Source organism: Sciurus carolinensis, chromosome 3 (genome assembly GCF_902686445.1).
Source record: "Sciurus carolinensis chromosome 3, mSciCar1.2, whole genome shotgun sequence".
NCBI lineage: Eukaryota > Metazoa > Chordata > Mammalia > Rodentia > Sciuridae > Sciurus > Sciurus carolinensis.
Window position 1 is genome coordinate 126,245,533 of NC_062215.1, and position 16,530 is coordinate 126,262,062.

The following is a 16,530-nucleotide window of genomic DNA, read 5'->3' on the forward strand; positions in this document are numbered from 1 at the left end:
ATATTCAGAAATGTCACCACCAGTTTGGATACATATCCATTGAGCCCTTTCAATTTTTAATAACATTGTTATTGTTATTTTAGGGTGTTCTTTTGATCATTTCCTTCTACTTCAGGGTAAATTCCATGAAATCTTTTTTTTTTCCTATTTAACTCACTACTGTATCCCTAAGCCTAGGTTGGTACCTAGCTTATAGCAGACTTGCAGTCAATATATTAGATGAATGAATTCATAAGAAACCAAGAATATAGGAATACATTGTTTTTCTTTACATATTCTTTTGTTTTCTTTTTCCTGAATACTATATCATAGTTTTTTTTTTTTTTTTTTTTTTAAGATTTGCACATTTGATATGCTAGATATGTTATTAGGTTCTTTTCACAAAAATTAGCACGTTTAACCTGCTTTCCTCATAGCATTCCTACACATTTGGTGGTGGTTTTAGTCAGTTTTTTTTTTTGTCACTGTGACCAAAAGACCTGTCAAGAACAATTAGAAGAGGAAAAGTTTTTTAGGTTCATGGTTTCAGAGGTATCAGTCCATAGAAGGCTGACTCTATAGTTCCAGGCCTGAGGTGAAGCAGAACTTCATAGTGGAAGAGTATGGTGGAGGAAAGCAGTTCAGGACATGGAGTCAGAAAGCAAAGAGAACACTGCTCACCAGGACAAAATATAAACCCCCGAGGCATACCTCCAGTGACCTGTCTTCTTCAGTCACACTCTGCTTACAGTTAACTGCTCAGTTAATTCATATCGGTAGATTAATACTCTGTTTAGATTAAGGCTCTCATGACCCAATCATTTCACCTTGAAACCTTCTTGCATTTTCTCACACATGAACTTTTGGGAGACATCTCATATCTAAACCTTAACAGTGGTGGTAATCTCATTTAATAGATGAAGAAGCAAAGTCTCATAGAAGTTGAGTAACATACCCAGTGTTACATAGTTTTGACCTTAAAGTTCCACATTAGGTTCAAGATACCTTTTAGTTAAAATTGGGTATCCAGTTTGTAATTATGTCATGAGGTTTTTTTTTTAGCCCATATTTTTTTTTAAATTACTGCTAGACTTTTTATTGGTCTTTATAAAATGGTCATTGAAGACTGGGAGATAATAAAGATCATCTGCAGGGGAAAATATAGATAATGCAAAACACAAATAGCTCTCTCCCACTCTTTTGCCATTTTCCTTAAACTAAAATTGAAGCTTGGTGACTTCTTTCTTCCCTGTTCTTGATTGCAAATAATGAAAAATGGGTTATAGAAGCAAAGAGGAAATGTGGGACCTCTATAACTCATGTTATAAGATATGATTAACCAGACTATTTGTTATTTGCCACTGTCATAAAGTTGGTTTCTGTGTTTACTACTTGGTATTTGCCAGTGCTTCTAGCTTTGAATGCAAAAAAGAAATCCTCATTTTAAATAGTTATTCTCCTTAACAGAGGTATTCAGAATTTATTTTGGAAATAAGTCCAAGAAACCAATTTTATTTTGTAGGCATCCTTAAATCCTAGTGATACACCTCCTTCAATTGTAAATGAAGATTTTCTTCGTGAACTTAAAGAAACTAATATTTCATATTCACAAGAAGCAGATGATCGAGTATTTAGAGCTCATGGTAAGCTACTTTAAATTGGTACCGTTTACTTTTAATTAAAAATTTCCTAGGTATTTTAAAAGATATTTTTACATTTTTTCTTTTTTAAATCAAAACAGGTCATTGTCTTCATGAGATATTTTTGCTCAGGGAAGGAATGTTTCAGCGAATTCCTGATATAGTTTTATGGCCAAGTAAGTTTTTTTTTCTCTTTGTATCATTAACTTAGTATTGTTAAATATTAAGTAAATTTAGTACTAGAAATATATACTTTTTAACATATGAGTTAAAAAAGTATAAATAATTGTATTTTTAAGAACTTACTAAAGGCCAGAAAACACTTTCTTGATCAGATTGTTATGAACTTTTGGTTTTAAGGGTTGTTATTGATTATTAAGTCTTTAAGTTAAATGTATATAATTATATTTAATGATCAATAGAAAATATATATTTCGTCCACTTGAAAGCTTAGAGAAATTAGTACAATTTATTCAGTTACGTAGAAATCATTAATGAACATAATTACTGTAAAACTAATAATCGTAATTTGATAACATTAGCTTGTGGGCTAAGAAATAAGATAGTTTGGTAAAACAAGTTGTTTAAAATATTTATGTTTATATTTACTATCTTTGAAATGAATAAGTTTTGAGAAATTAACATTTTGGATTTGGCTGGGGAAAGAAGATGGATGAACTTTGTTATTTTGCTCTCAGTAAGGAATTAGGTACTATATTTATGTGTATAGTTTTTTCTTTTTTAAACCATCTCTTTTAGCAGATGATTTAAAGCAGGGCAGGTGTTTTGTTCCTTGCTATCCAGGGTTTCATTGTTAAAAAAGTTACATTGATCCATAACCACTTTTCTCTTTAGATTTTCCACTTCAGAGTTTATAGTGTATTTTATTTTCAAAACATTGATTCATTCATGGACTCTAAGGTCTTATATAAGTTATTCTTACTTTACAAGGACTTTCCGAAGGAAAAATTATATTTTAAGATGGGGAGAAATAGGAGGTAAGATAGGAAAATCCAAGATCATATGTAGCAGAGATTAAATTTGTTTCCTGATTCTTGGGATCTTTATTTTCCCATACATTTGGAATAGTTGTAGTCTTTTGTCTCCATTTAGTATAGAAATTTAGTTGTTTCCAAGAAAAAGGAAAAGTTACTGTCAAGTAGAAGAAATATTTTTGTTTTGCCTGCTGATTTTTTTAGTAACTTTAGGCTACTTCTCTATACTTCTTTACCAAGTTTTGCGGAAGGTTCATTCCTGTTTTTTTACTGGAAAAATGATTTCCATTCACCACAGAAAACTTAGTAGACCTTCTCTTGACATATCTTGAGAAGAAATTTCAAGTGTGTCTTCTAGGTATTTTCATCATGTTTGAATATTGAAGTACTGAGAGAATTCCATAGTGGGAGTATGTCTTTCTTTAAGAAGTTCAAATATTTTTAGAAAGCCAAATGTAGGAAACAAAATTAATTGTCATACACAAATTTCTTTTCTTTGTAAAATCCTACCCATTTGGTTAGTTCCTACACATCTTTGCCCTTCCATTTTATTTCCCTACCCCAATTTGTAGTTCAGTCCTTTATTAGTGTGTAACTGCGTTTTTGCAATGATAATTTTAAAGGTTTTCATACCTCAAGTTTTACTCTTCAGGCCTCCCATACACTCTCCAGAGGCTAATTTTTGATGAAGAATTTCTTGCATTTTATTTCATATTTTATGAATCTCTATGAATGGCATATTCCTGGATGAATCAAGTTTTTTTATTCTATTGAATCTTCTGGTATGAGGGCTTCTTAGTAATAGTTTTGTTTCCTAGCACATTATTAGTTCACTGTGGCCTTTATTTAATTTTGATATAAATTCTTATTGTTGGTGCTTCATCTTTGCCTTTGCATGAGGTCAACTTTTGAGAAAGTGCAATTTGAGGTATTTCCATGGAGTGGGAGTGACTGTCTCATCTTGCAGTTTGGAGACCATCCCCAATCTTTAAGTGTGTTTAATCTGAATCTGAATTCTACATATTGCTTTAATGGAATGGCTAGGGCTTGTTGAAGAGTAAATACTTGTGATATATGTAACTTGCCTGCTTTGGAGGTCATCTTTAAAGCAGAATTTTCACCATTTGTGACCTTTCCACAGTGTGCATATCTTGAGCTTTAGTTTGGACAGATGGTTAATCACTCATATAATGCATGGTTTTGGTAGTAAATATGCTCATAAAACTTAAAATTTCCTTTAGCAATAACATTTTAAAAATTACTTCACTCACTTAATACCAGAACTTTTAGACCAGTGAAAATACAGACTCTGCTAATGTCCTAGTGCCACTCATATTTAGTTTTAGCACCTCTTACTTGGCATTTAAAATCTTTCACAATTGGTTTTTCTTACTTAGATAACTTCAACACTGATAAAGAACCTTTAGTTAGGTCCTGGTCTATTTTGTGTAAGATTTTAATGTTTTTCTAAAAAGCAGAATAAAGAATTAGCAATGAAGTGTTAAAGTTAGTGGGTGAAGGTATGATGAGAAACACACTACATAGTCTAAAGATAGTTACTAGTTTCAACAGAAAATATAATATCCAGACCCTAACCAAATGATTAGAGTTAATTTTACTGGAAATGAGACATGTCTGTGTGTGCATCATGCACCTCCAGAAGTATTGCAATGTGAAAGGCACAAACTCCACTTCTGTGAAATTCCTGCTGAAACATAAAAATCTGTTTTTAATTATGAGGAAACATACAAATCCAAAATCAGCGTGTGATTCTGGATTTTACCCTGGACCAGAAAAGGGAACTTTAGTGGAACAATTGACGAAAGTTAAGGTCTGTAGATGAGTTCATTGTTTTGTATCAATATTAATTGCTTCATTTTGTTAAGTGGACTGTTGTAATTTAAGATGTTATTGCTTGGGAATGTAAGGTGAAGGGAATTCTTTATAGTATTTAGTGGCTTTTTTGTAAATCTGAATTACTTAAAAATGAAAAGTTGAAAAGAACCTGTTATCTTTTAATACAGCTATTTAGCACATTAATGAATAAGAAAAAGTTTGGATGCTAAAGAACTTTATAGACTCTTTATTTTTCAGGATTACCCAGATATTCATAGCCCTGTAATTAGTTTTCCTTTTTTTCCCCCAACAGCATGTCATGATGATGTAGTTAAGATTGTGAATCTAGCGTGCAAATATAACCTTTGTATCATACCAATTGGTGGTAGGTATTGTACTTTCATATTTAAAATATGTAAATTTGTTTTGTTTAAAATATTTGTATTTTAAGTGTTTATGTTGTCTGCCGAAACAAACATTCCTATAATTTTGATGTGATTATTTTTAAAAAATTGGTTGATGTTGCTCAATTCTGTTCTGAAGAGGTTTACCTAAACTGGGACTTGGTGTACATTTAGTTCATGTTTTTTTTCCCCCCCCTTTGTGGATCATAGTTGAGACTGCGATGTAATGCCTAATTAAGAAAATGTTCCTGCTTTAGCACTTTCTTTCTAATCTGTATGTTTATGGACATGATTTTAATTTTCAAAGGCAAAATACAGGTATACCCAATCTAAACCTTTGAGAAGCAGTCTTTATAGAGCATTAATGTGGATTACAAGATCACAAGTACGTGATCAAATAGTTTATATCTTCTCATGCAGGAAACTAAAAGCATTTTAAAATGCTTTTGATCTTTTATTGACTTCATTGTCCTAACAACTTATCTAAATCAAAGGTAATAAACCTTAGTGACCAAATTGGCATTGATGGAATGGAAATGGGAAATCAACAATTCCAGGAGCTCCAGATTTCCTTTTCAGCTCACACCATCTATCAAATTCATACAATAAAGGGACTTTATTGTGCCACGTCTTATGAAATATTTTTCTGACTTAAAATGACTGTGACAAGCAAATAGTTGTTACTGATTACAGGAATCATGTTTGTAACTGATAATGATTTCTCTCCTCTTATGAAATTAAGCTGATCCTTACAGATCAGCATCCATATGCTTCTTATGGGAGGTGACTCCCACACATTTTCTTCCATCAAAATATATGAAAGTACCAATTGAAATTTATTCTGATATAGGCTGATACAGATCTAGTTAAGAACTGAAAGTACTGTATTATTCTTAATTGGTATCAAGAAAACATTTTTCCTTTGACAATAAATATTAAAACAGCAGTATATTATTTAAATACTTCTATGTATTATTCTATAATAAAGTCTCTTTTTTACCAACAAATATATTAGCTTGTTTTTAAATATCATATAATCTGGACATTTTAACTTGTTTCTAATTTATTAAAGCCTTTTTGTATGAGAATATAATTTTAAATGATAAATGAATCTCATAATTAAAATAGAAAGTAGTTAATGGTAACTAGCTATATAGAATGTTTCTTTTCTTCACAGTAATCATTTGCTTAGAATTCTTCTGATTATGTATTTGGAGTTCCACAAGTTGCTAGGGGCTTCACGTGAGTTTGTCATGTTCAGGGAAGGAAGCCATATCCCATTGCTTTCATTTCCATAATATTGCTTCATTTTGGCCATAAATAAAATAAAGTTTTCTTTTAGTGTGTTGTTAACATTTGCGAATTATATTTTGCAGAGTAGAAATAGGTGTCATTTTGTTAATGGTTCTATCTATATACTCTCTATTAGGAATTTGCCCTAGAAGTGTAGCTAAAAGTAAAATATTTAAACATGAAGTTGTTTTTATTTTGGCAGGAGGAACAAGTGTTTCATATGGCCTGATGTGTCCTGCCGATGAGACAAGAACGATAATTTCTTTGGACACTTCACAAATGGTATATGATAATTTAAGAAGTATTTGCAGATAGAGTTATATTTAAAACATTGTCCTTATGGCTCTATCTCAATTATCATTCAAAAAAAGATCTGTTTTACATTTTGTTTTGAATGTTTTTCATCATTATATTTTTGCCTTGTCTTCAGATATTCAGAATCTAAGTTCTTTTACTCTGAGGTGCATATCTTGATGCCATTTTACCAAATAAGAATGTGAAATTGATAATTTGAGAAACATGAATTAGAAGGTTGACATAATAGATGATTTGATTTCATTTATCTGTCTGTCTGTCTAATATAATATATATCTAGGATCTCTCTACTATGAGCTACATCCACAGTTCTTTTTTATTTTTTATTTTGAAATGGTCTCACTAAGTTGCCCAGGCTGACCTGAAACTTGGGATCCTCCTACCTCAGTATTCTAAGTAACTGGAATTATAGGCCTGAACTGCCATGCCTGACTCTCTGTTTTTGAAAAACAGGACAGATAATATTAATCAGTTAAGGTTAATTTGAATAATCAAAACTTGCTTGTCTCCCACATTTATATAATGCTGTTGCATTTTTGCTTGGGGATGAATGGAATAACTAATTTTAATGATAGGTTTTAGTTTTAAAGTTTGGATTCATTGTGGTCTAGGAATTGGGTGTTGTGCTGTGTGTTAAGGCTTTAATTTGGGTTTGAACTTTATATAGTCAATGGACACAATATCTTTATTTTATTTATTTATTTTTTAATGTGATGCTGAGTCTCGAATCCAATGCCTCATACATGGTAGGCAAGTGCTCTACCTTTGAGCTACAACCCAAGCCCTATATAGTCAATGGTATTCCTGATTATTTCTCTAATAAAAACAACTTTAAAGAAAAACTTTTTAATTTGAATTTTTTTCACACACCAGTATAAAGAGAATGATATACCTATTGTCTAGATTAGTTATTAGCATTTTGACATACTTGTTTTATCTTTCATTTATTCTTTAGTATTTTAAAGCAAATCCTTTAAAAATGCTCCTTTACATCTAAATATTTTTGCCTGTCTCTTTAAAAGAAATATTTTCTCAGGCTGGGGAGATAGTTCAGTCGGTAGAGTGCTTGCCTTGTAAGCACAAGGCCCTGGGTTCGATCCCCAGCACCCAAAAAAAAAAAAAAAAAGAAATATTTTCTCACATTACTACTACATTATTATTACTCCTGGCAAAGTCAAAAGTAATTTTTTATACTCTTTAATATCCAGTCTTTCTTTATACAAAATGCCTTTATTTTGTAGTTTACTTGTTCAAGTGGGAATTTAGAAAAGGCTTATTTTAGCTTTTGGTTGTTTCTCTTAAATCTTATTTTATCTGAAAGCTTCCTCTTCATCCCCCTTTTTCAAATGTTTCTTATTTTCCAAGAAACTAGGTTATTTATAGCATAGAATGACTTGAATTTGTCTGTTGCTTCTTCTTGATGTCATTTAACTCTTCTTTTAGGCCCTTTTATAGTCTAGTTAGATTCTGATTATGTATAATGTATAATCAGAATAATTTTTTTAAATAACAGTAATACTGCATAGATGGTGGTATGCTTTTAAATTTTATTTTATTTTATTTTATTTTAAATTGACATAAGTGTTCATGTTTGCAGGGTTATTGAAACAAAAGTGTGATGTTTTGATACTTTATGTAATAAAATCAGAGCAATTAGCATATCCATGACTTTGTAATTATGGGCTATTTAAAAATCATGTAACATTAGGAGAGATGATGATAATATAATAGCTGATTATCCCACATTAGTGATGCTAAAATTGATCACACGATTTACATGGTAGCTGCCTGATTATTGTACTGTGAAGTTCCTCATCAACTTTTTTCCTCCAGAGTTTAAAAAAACTATAATTATTTAAAATATAGTTTTAGAACAGCCTATTTTCTTTGGAATGTTTTTGAATTTTTGGCTCTTTATTATCCTGTGCAAATTTACCTCTAAGTTTGTTACCAAATGTGTGAAATAGTAATACTGTAGAAGGTTATTGTGAAGATTAAAGGAGCTAATACAAGTAAAAATCTTGATGCTGAGTAGATGTTTAAAATTTTGAAGCAGGATTTTAAATACCATGTTTCCAACTAGTTTTGTATAGTCACTGAACTGTTAACCTGGGATTGTTTTAAATATGATGGTTGGACGGGTACTTATAACTGTGATTTGCATTAAAGTCAGTAAGTCTCATCTCTGTGGTTTTGCTCATTGTATTTCTGATATAATACATAGAAAATAAGGGAATTAGAGTTATACTTAAATAGATATAACAATACTAAGGCCTGTTGGCCATGAAGTTTTTGTTTTAGCTTGGGTAGTATATACTAGATCCTGTACATATTCTTGAGGTTTTTATGTGTGTATCCATAAAGGTGTGGTTTTCTTTTCTGCCTCCTTTAATTTCTTTTTTCTACCAAAAAGATGTTTGGGCCCTTAGTGGGTACAAGTAAATATTTAGCACATGTGTGTAATTGCCTCAAGGGTCAGTCTGTTGGAGAGGAAGTGTACATAAATTATACATATGGTGCCCTTAGATTAATAAATTATTTGTCTTTTTATTCAATAATTTAATACTTTTTTTTGTTTAGCTGCTACAGAACCAAACTCCCAATTATACCATAGTTATCTTGAAATTACTGTTATAGAGTATAATTAATGAGTTTTATATAACAAGCCAAAAAATACATTCACATTATATTTAGTATTTATTGTACCCTTTGAATTAAGCAGTACAGTTATTTGTATATGTTCCAATTTGGAATTTAGGCAGACACTTTCACTTTTCCTTTTGTATTGCCTCTTGTATTATTCTTATCGTTAACTAGACTTATTTGTATTAGTTATTATTACGCAGTTGAACATAACCAAAATACAAAGTAAACTTCCTTGGGATCCAGCAGATGCTATGTGTTATCTGATTGCTCAGCCAAATAGAAGGGGAAAGAAGTATGTATATATGAAGACACATATATACATAAAAATTAGGCCAAATAAGAATGTTAAAAACACATTTTTATTGTCAGTCATACATTTCTGCAGAAAATATTCAGCTTCTTCTTTTGAGCATGAGACAGGGATGTGCTGTTTTCTATATGGGGTTTCTCATCTTTTTCCAGATTGAAAGAAAGTAGAGATGCTATTTACTAATTCGGATGCTTTGGCAGGGGTTTTCTTTACTATTTTCTGATTCTTAAGTTAGATATTAGATAGGATTGCTATATTGACAAAAGTACAGATAGTATCTGCAAAATGCCAGGCCTCAATATGCTAGTTTTTGTGTGTGTGTGTGTGCAGTATCTTATTTATTCCCTATAGGACCTGTCTACATTATTAATATATGTTATTACTATATATATATATATATATTTTGAAAACGAGGAAACACTAAGCCTAGACAGTTATTTGCCTGCGCTGAGGTAGAGTTTAATTCAAATTAATATCTGCACAAAGAGTCAGTATTTTAAACCAATACTGCATGCTATACTGCCGTTGTTATTATGTCTATTACGTTTTATAGTAAGGGATAAGTAAAGCTCATTTCCCATATGTATAGTTGCTGAGGAACCCTACTTGTTTAATTACTATCTTGTCACTTGTTGCTTTGAATTAGGAAGTTCTGTATTACTGATAAAATGTTAGTAGCACATGGAGATGAGACTTCTCTCTTCCTTTGCAACAGAATCGAATTCTGTGGGTTGATGAGAACAATCTGACAGCTCATGTAGAGGCTGGCATAACAGGACAAGATTTGGAAAGACAGGTATGTTATCTCTTTAAAGTTTTCGAAACCTCTGTCCTCTGAATGAAGTACCTTTTACAATACTTTTTTTTTTTTTCTGTTTTTTATGAATTTGCCAAGTTTCTAATGTGGATCAAGCATTAAAACAGATGTTGAGGACATAGTAGCAAAAAAGATTATCACCCACTACCCTCAGGCGGCTTACATTATATTAGGACAGAAAGTTAGGTAAATAGAAATTTAATTGATTCAGAGTGAACTGCCATTTGAAGACTAAATTCAGGGTATATTGGTCATCAGATGGGGCCAGGTGTGAAGAACTTGGACAAAGAATATGGCAATTTGAGATCAGATTTCAAGGACAAGTCAGATTAGCAAAAAAGGAGATGAGGTGGGAAGAATAATCTAGTCAGAGGAAGAAACATGTATAGCGGCCTTAAAGGTAGTTATTGCTTTTGTTGGGGACTGCAGATAGCTGAGTATGCCTGCAATGCAGTATGTATGTAGGAGAACACATATCTTTGGTGTAGTATGTTGGATGGGAGTAGGTATGGGAGTAAGAGGGTGCAGCCAGAAAAACATGAAGAGGTCAGAAAATAAAGGACCTTATAAAACCACTTTGAGAAGTTTGAACCTTATCCTTAATACCTTAGATAATTCTGACTATTTGGAGGATGGATAGGCCATGTAATAGCTGATTGAGAGACTGCTATAATAATTTAGATTAGAGCTGTTAGTGACCAGATACATAGTAGGAGGAATGGAAAGGAGCAAAATGGAACACATTGGAAATATAATTCTCAGATCTTGATGATAAATTGCATCACCTAGGTAGATGTTAGTGTTTGCTCTTCACTGAACTTTTCAATGAATAATTTTATTGTAAACTGCTTGTCTATGAGTAGTGAAACTTATAGAGTCCTTATGGCATGTTGGGGGATTCTGATGAATTTTTAGAAAACTTTAGGTTCCTTCATAGGTTCTAAGCAAGTCATTGTTCAAATGGTTGGTTCCTTTAACTTCCTTAATTGTGATCAAGGCAATTGTAACTTAGCTTTTGTAAACAAAAATTAGAAAATCCATTTTGTTGATGATGTATTAATCACTTTGTCCAGTTTGGGTTATAGAGACCCTTTCCCCCAATCCTTTAACAGGACATAGAGAAAGATGCGATTGTTGAGATCTTACTTTTATTGTCTTTTTCCTTCTTGAAATGTTGATTGAAGTTGGTCTGCTGGGACCAATTCTGCTGAAGGGGTTTGAAAAAATTATTAAACTATTATCTTAATTTTTTACTTAATGCAGGAAGATGTAGAGAACTGGAATAAAATTGGACATATTTCCTGAGGTGTTAAAGATCATCAAATAAGTCAAGGTTTTATAGAAGTCAGTATAAGGAGATTTATTAATTATCATAGTTTATAGTGAACTTCAGTGGGCAGAATAGTATTTAATGAAAAACATCTAAAAAGTCTAATATTACTCTTCTATTTTGCCTGAACAAGGCATTATCAATACAGCACTTTTTTTTTAAATAAAAAGAACGACTTTTTATGTCTCCAATTTTAAGTCCTTTATCGTTTGATGTAGTATCATAACCTTTCCAAATTTTCTTTATTTTAAAGGTTAGAATTAAAATTCAAGGAATACATTTCCTTGAAATTTAAATGACATTCTCCTAGACTAGGTACTTCTAATATTTTACCTACTAGTTCATTTCTCTTACCTCCAACATAGCACTTTGTTTTGATTGCAGTAGGCTATAATGTACTTTCTGCAGCAGTTTTGATCCTTATGTAAGTTCTTCCTTAAAATTCTGTGTCTATCAGTTTCTACTTCAGCTGAGATAACCGGCTTAACATGGACTGCTTTTTATTTTTCTAGAAGTTTAAAAATGACACAGCATAGTAGTTGGGAAGCTGATTTTAATCTCTTTAACTTGTAAATTACTTTAAGTATGCATAAAATTTAAGGGAAGTCACTAATGGGTAATTTTTTTTTTAGGTTTATTAAACCTTTGACTACTTTATTGGTTAATAGACTGGGGACCTGTAGCCATAATTATTTTTTCCCCTAAGGTCCAACCACATCCCTAATAAAATTCACATTAACTTTTTTTCTTCCTAATAGCTATTAATCTTAGTGTAAACTTCAAATGTAACTTCTAGCTGTATGACCTTGGGCAAGTTACTAACCTTTATGCCTTAATTTCTTCATCTGTAAATTGGGGATGATCCTACTTCTTTAGGTTGTTCATTAGGATCAAATAAGTTAATACCTAGAACTTTGATTCATTCTACTAATTTTTATAGAGCTTTGTCTGCTTCATTCAGGTACCAGTTAACTCTATTCCTTTTATATACTGAAGACTCCCAATTTTGTACCACCGATGCAGACTTCTTTCCTGAACTTGTATAGATTTTGATATCCAGTTTCCTAGTTGATGTGTCCATTTGGATATCTGATGGATATTTCAAAATGATCATTTTAAAAACTGAATTTTTAGAAATACGATTTTCAGTCATCCCTCCAAAATTTGCTTATTCTGTAGCTTCTCATTTTCAGTAGATAGAAATTTATTTATTTTGGTGACCAGACCAAAATCTGAGTCATGTATTTTTGTTTTGTTTTGCTTTATAGTAGTTTCATTTAAGATGTAACTTTCATATAATAAATTGCAGTCATTTAAATTGTACAAATTTTATAAGTTTTAACATATGAACACAACCGTGAAACCATTATCACCATCAGGATAGTGAACATATTCATCAGTTCCAAGTTTCCTCTTGTCCATACCTTGTCCCTGATAGTCACTGATCTGCTTTTAGTCATTGTAGATTTACTTAAATGTCTTATAATTTTATTAAAGTGGAATCTTTTTTGGTTGTTGTTGGAGGAGTGGGGTATTTCTGGTTTATTTTGCTATTCATAATTATTTTGTGATTCATTCCATGTTGTTGCATGTATTAATAGTTCATTTCTTTTCATTGCTCAAGTAGTATTCTATTGTATAGGTACACCACAGTTTATCCATTTACCTGTTGATGAGCACTTGGATTATTTCCAGTTTGGGGCTATTAGAAATAAAGCTGCAGTGAACATTCATGTACAGGTTCTTTTATGACTATATGTTTTCATTCTCTTGGATAAATATCAAGAAATAAAATGGATAGATCAAAACAGTAGGTAGTTTTTGAAAAAATACCAAACTTTTCCCTAGAGTGATTGTGTCATTTTATATTTTAGTTAGTACTGTTTAAGAGTTACAGTGTCTCCACATCCTTGCTAATACTTTTTATTTTCTTTTTAATTTAATTTTAGCCATTGTAGTAGGTGTGTAGTAGTATCTTATTGTAGTTTTAATTTGAATATCTCTAATTACTAGTGAAGTTGAACATCCTTTTATGTGCATATTTGCCAACCATATATCTTCAGGAGTGAAGTGTCTGTTGAAATTGTTAGCTCAGTTTTTGTTTTTGTTTTTTTTCTTTTTTGCAGTGCTGGAGATTGAACCCAGGGCCTTGTGCTTGCAAGGCAAGCACTCTACCAACTGAGCTATATCCCCAGCCCTAGCTCAGTTTTTAAAATGAATTGTTTGTTTTCTTATTATTGTGCTTTGAGAGTCTTTTTTTTTTTTTAATTTTTTTGGTGCCAGGGATTGAACCCAGGGGTACTTTACCACTGATTCCACTGAGCCACATCCCCAGCCCTTTTTATTTTATTTATTTTTTATTTTGAGTTGGTATCTCACCAGATTGCTTATGGCCTTGCTAAATTGCTGAGGCTGGCCTTGAACTTTGAAACCTTCCACCTCAGCCTCCTGAACTCTGGGATTACAGGGATGTGCCACAATGCCCAGCAAGAGAGAGAGAGTTCTTTATGTATTCTGGATATAAGTCCTTTTTCAGATACATGCTTTACAGATATTTTCTCCCAGTCTGTGGCATGTCTTTTTTATTCTGTGTATTAATTTTATTCTGTGTATTAATTTTTTATCTTACATATCATGCTTCTGCTGTTACATCTTAACCCAGGGTTGCAGAGATTTTCTCCTATTTACATTGATCAGTTTAGAAGAATTCTGAGTTAGTCTACCTATAGTTTGAGGTATTGATATTGATTGAAACTGATTTCTTTTTGCATATGGATATCTAATTGTTCCAGCACCATTTGTAGAAAAGGTAAACTTTCTTCACTGTAACACCTGCACCATCATTTAAAACAAACAAAAAAAACACATTTGTCCACATATATATGTGCATCTGGTTCTGCACTGTTGCATTAGTCTGTGTATATATTTTTATGGCAGATTCACACAGAATTATTGTAGCCTTTTAAATTCATTTTCAAAGTTGTTTGGGTGGTTCTAGTTTTTTTGCATTTTTATATAAATTTTTAAATAACTTTGTCAAAATTGGTTTGGGGAAAAAAAAGCCTGATGGGATTTTGATTAGAATTATATTGACTTCTGAACAATACTGATTCTTGTCACCTGATGTATAAACACAGTATATCTTTAGGTTTTTTTAGGACTGTAATTTCCCTCAGCAGTATTTTATCGTTTCTATATGAGGGTCTTAAATATTTTCTTAAAATCAGATTTGTCCCTAAGTATTACATAGTATTTGGTTCTATTGTTTGGGTTTCTCATTTTTAAAATTAACATATAGAAATAGAATTGATTTTTCTGTATTGTTCTTACATCTGCAACCTTATTAAATTCACTGATTAGGTTAAAATTATTGTATATTCCATTGGATTGTCTACATAAATGATCACGTTGTTTGTGAATGAAGACAATTTTATCTCTTCCTTTCTAATCTGGATTTTTTTTTTTTTTGGTAGCAGGGATTGAACCAGGGGTGCTTAACCACTAAACTATATCCCAAGCCCTTTTAAAATTTTTTATTTAGAGACAGGGTGTTGCTAAGTTGCTCAGGGCCTTCCTAAGTAGCTAAGACTGGCTTTGAACTTGTAATCCTCCTGCCTCAGCCTCCTGAGCTGCTGGGATTACATGCCTGCATAATCTGGTTGCTTTTTATTTCTGTTTCTGATTATACTGACCAGACCTCTCATACAAAGAAGTGAGAGTGGATATCCTTGTCTTATTCCTGATTAAGATAGATATGTTCAGACCTTTACCATTAAGTATATGTTAAACGTAGGTGTTTTTTGTAGATACCCTTTATCAAGTTGAGGAAGTCCCTTTCTACTTTAGAAAATTATTATTAGGAGTAAATGTTGGATTTGTGAAATGCCTTTTTGTATTTTATGGCAGAAATTATGGTAATTTGAGGTGTTATTTTCTAATAAAGGTTTTCACTGTTATAAATTTTTACCTAATTACTGCTTTTTTGGCATCCCATTTTTTTCCCATTCATTTCAAAATATTTTCTACTTCCCTTTTGGTTTTTTTTTTCTTTGACCCAAGGGTTACTTATGCCATTTGGTTTCCAGTTATTTAGAGATTTTATTTTTAGTTATTTGTCTGTTTTTAATTTCTATCCCAATACCATTGTGTTCAAAAACATCCTTTACACAACTTGGATCCTTTCAAATTTAGTGTCACTTGTTTTTATAGCCCATGATATGGTCTGTTTTGTGAATGTTTCATGCGTACTTGAAAAGATTGTGTCATTTGCTGTTTGTTGGCATAATCTATAAATATGTATTGGGTCGGATTAATTTATAGTGTTATTCAGGACTTCTTTATTTCTTCTTATATACTGTCTACAGTTAGATCAATTATTGAGGGCCATTAAAATCTCTACTATAATTGCAGATCTGTCTACTTACAGTTCTATCACTATTTGCTTTGTGTGCTTTAAAACTTGTTATCAGAGGATAGCAATCAATAAACGTTCAAGATTGTTGTGTCTTCTTGATTAATTGATCCTTTTGTCATTATAAAATGACCTCATTTATACCTGATAACATTCATTGCTCTGAAATAAACTTTTTTAAAACAAAAAATGTTTTGTTTTAGTTATAGGTGGACACAATACCTTTATTTTATTTTTATGTGATGCTGAGGATCAAACCCAGGGCCTCACACTTGCTAGGCAAGCGCTCTACCAGAGTCACAACCCCAGCCCCTGAAATCAACTTTAATTTAAAAATATCCACTGTAGTTTTCTTCTGATTATTGTTAGCATGGTATATCTTTCCCCTTTTTCTATTCTTTTACTTTTAACTAGTTTGTTTCTTTATGTTTAAAAATGCCTTTCTTATTAGTGTCATATAATTGGGTCTTTTCTTTTTATCTAACCCGACAGTTGCTACCTTTTCATTGGGGCATCATTGCAATTTACTGACATTTTTAGTTCAAGTTTGTTAT

General features: G+C 31.7%; 1 protein-coding gene across 2 annotated transcripts in view; it reads left to right on the forward strand.

Annotated features, from left to right (window-relative positions):
* The window catches only part of Agps (alkylglycerone phosphate synthase), a 123,407-nt gene that overhangs the window by 25,452 nt on the left and 81,425 nt on the right, over positions 1-16,530 (forward strand). Inside the window, exons 4-8 of one of the 2 annotated variants that reach the window (XM_047545094.1) lie at positions 1,502-1,622; positions 1,721-1,795; positions 4,764-4,835; positions 6,350-6,429; positions 10,134-10,214. In XM_047545094.1, the coding sequence (XP_047401050.1) occupies positions 1,502-1,622; positions 1,721-1,795; positions 4,764-4,835; positions 6,350-6,429; positions 10,134-10,214 (429 nt within the window). The remainder of the gene's footprint in view (positions 1-1,501; positions 1,623-1,720; positions 1,796-4,763; positions 4,836-6,349; positions 6,430-10,133; positions 10,215-16,530) is intronic. The other variant, XM_047545096.1, reaches the window with a different exon arrangement.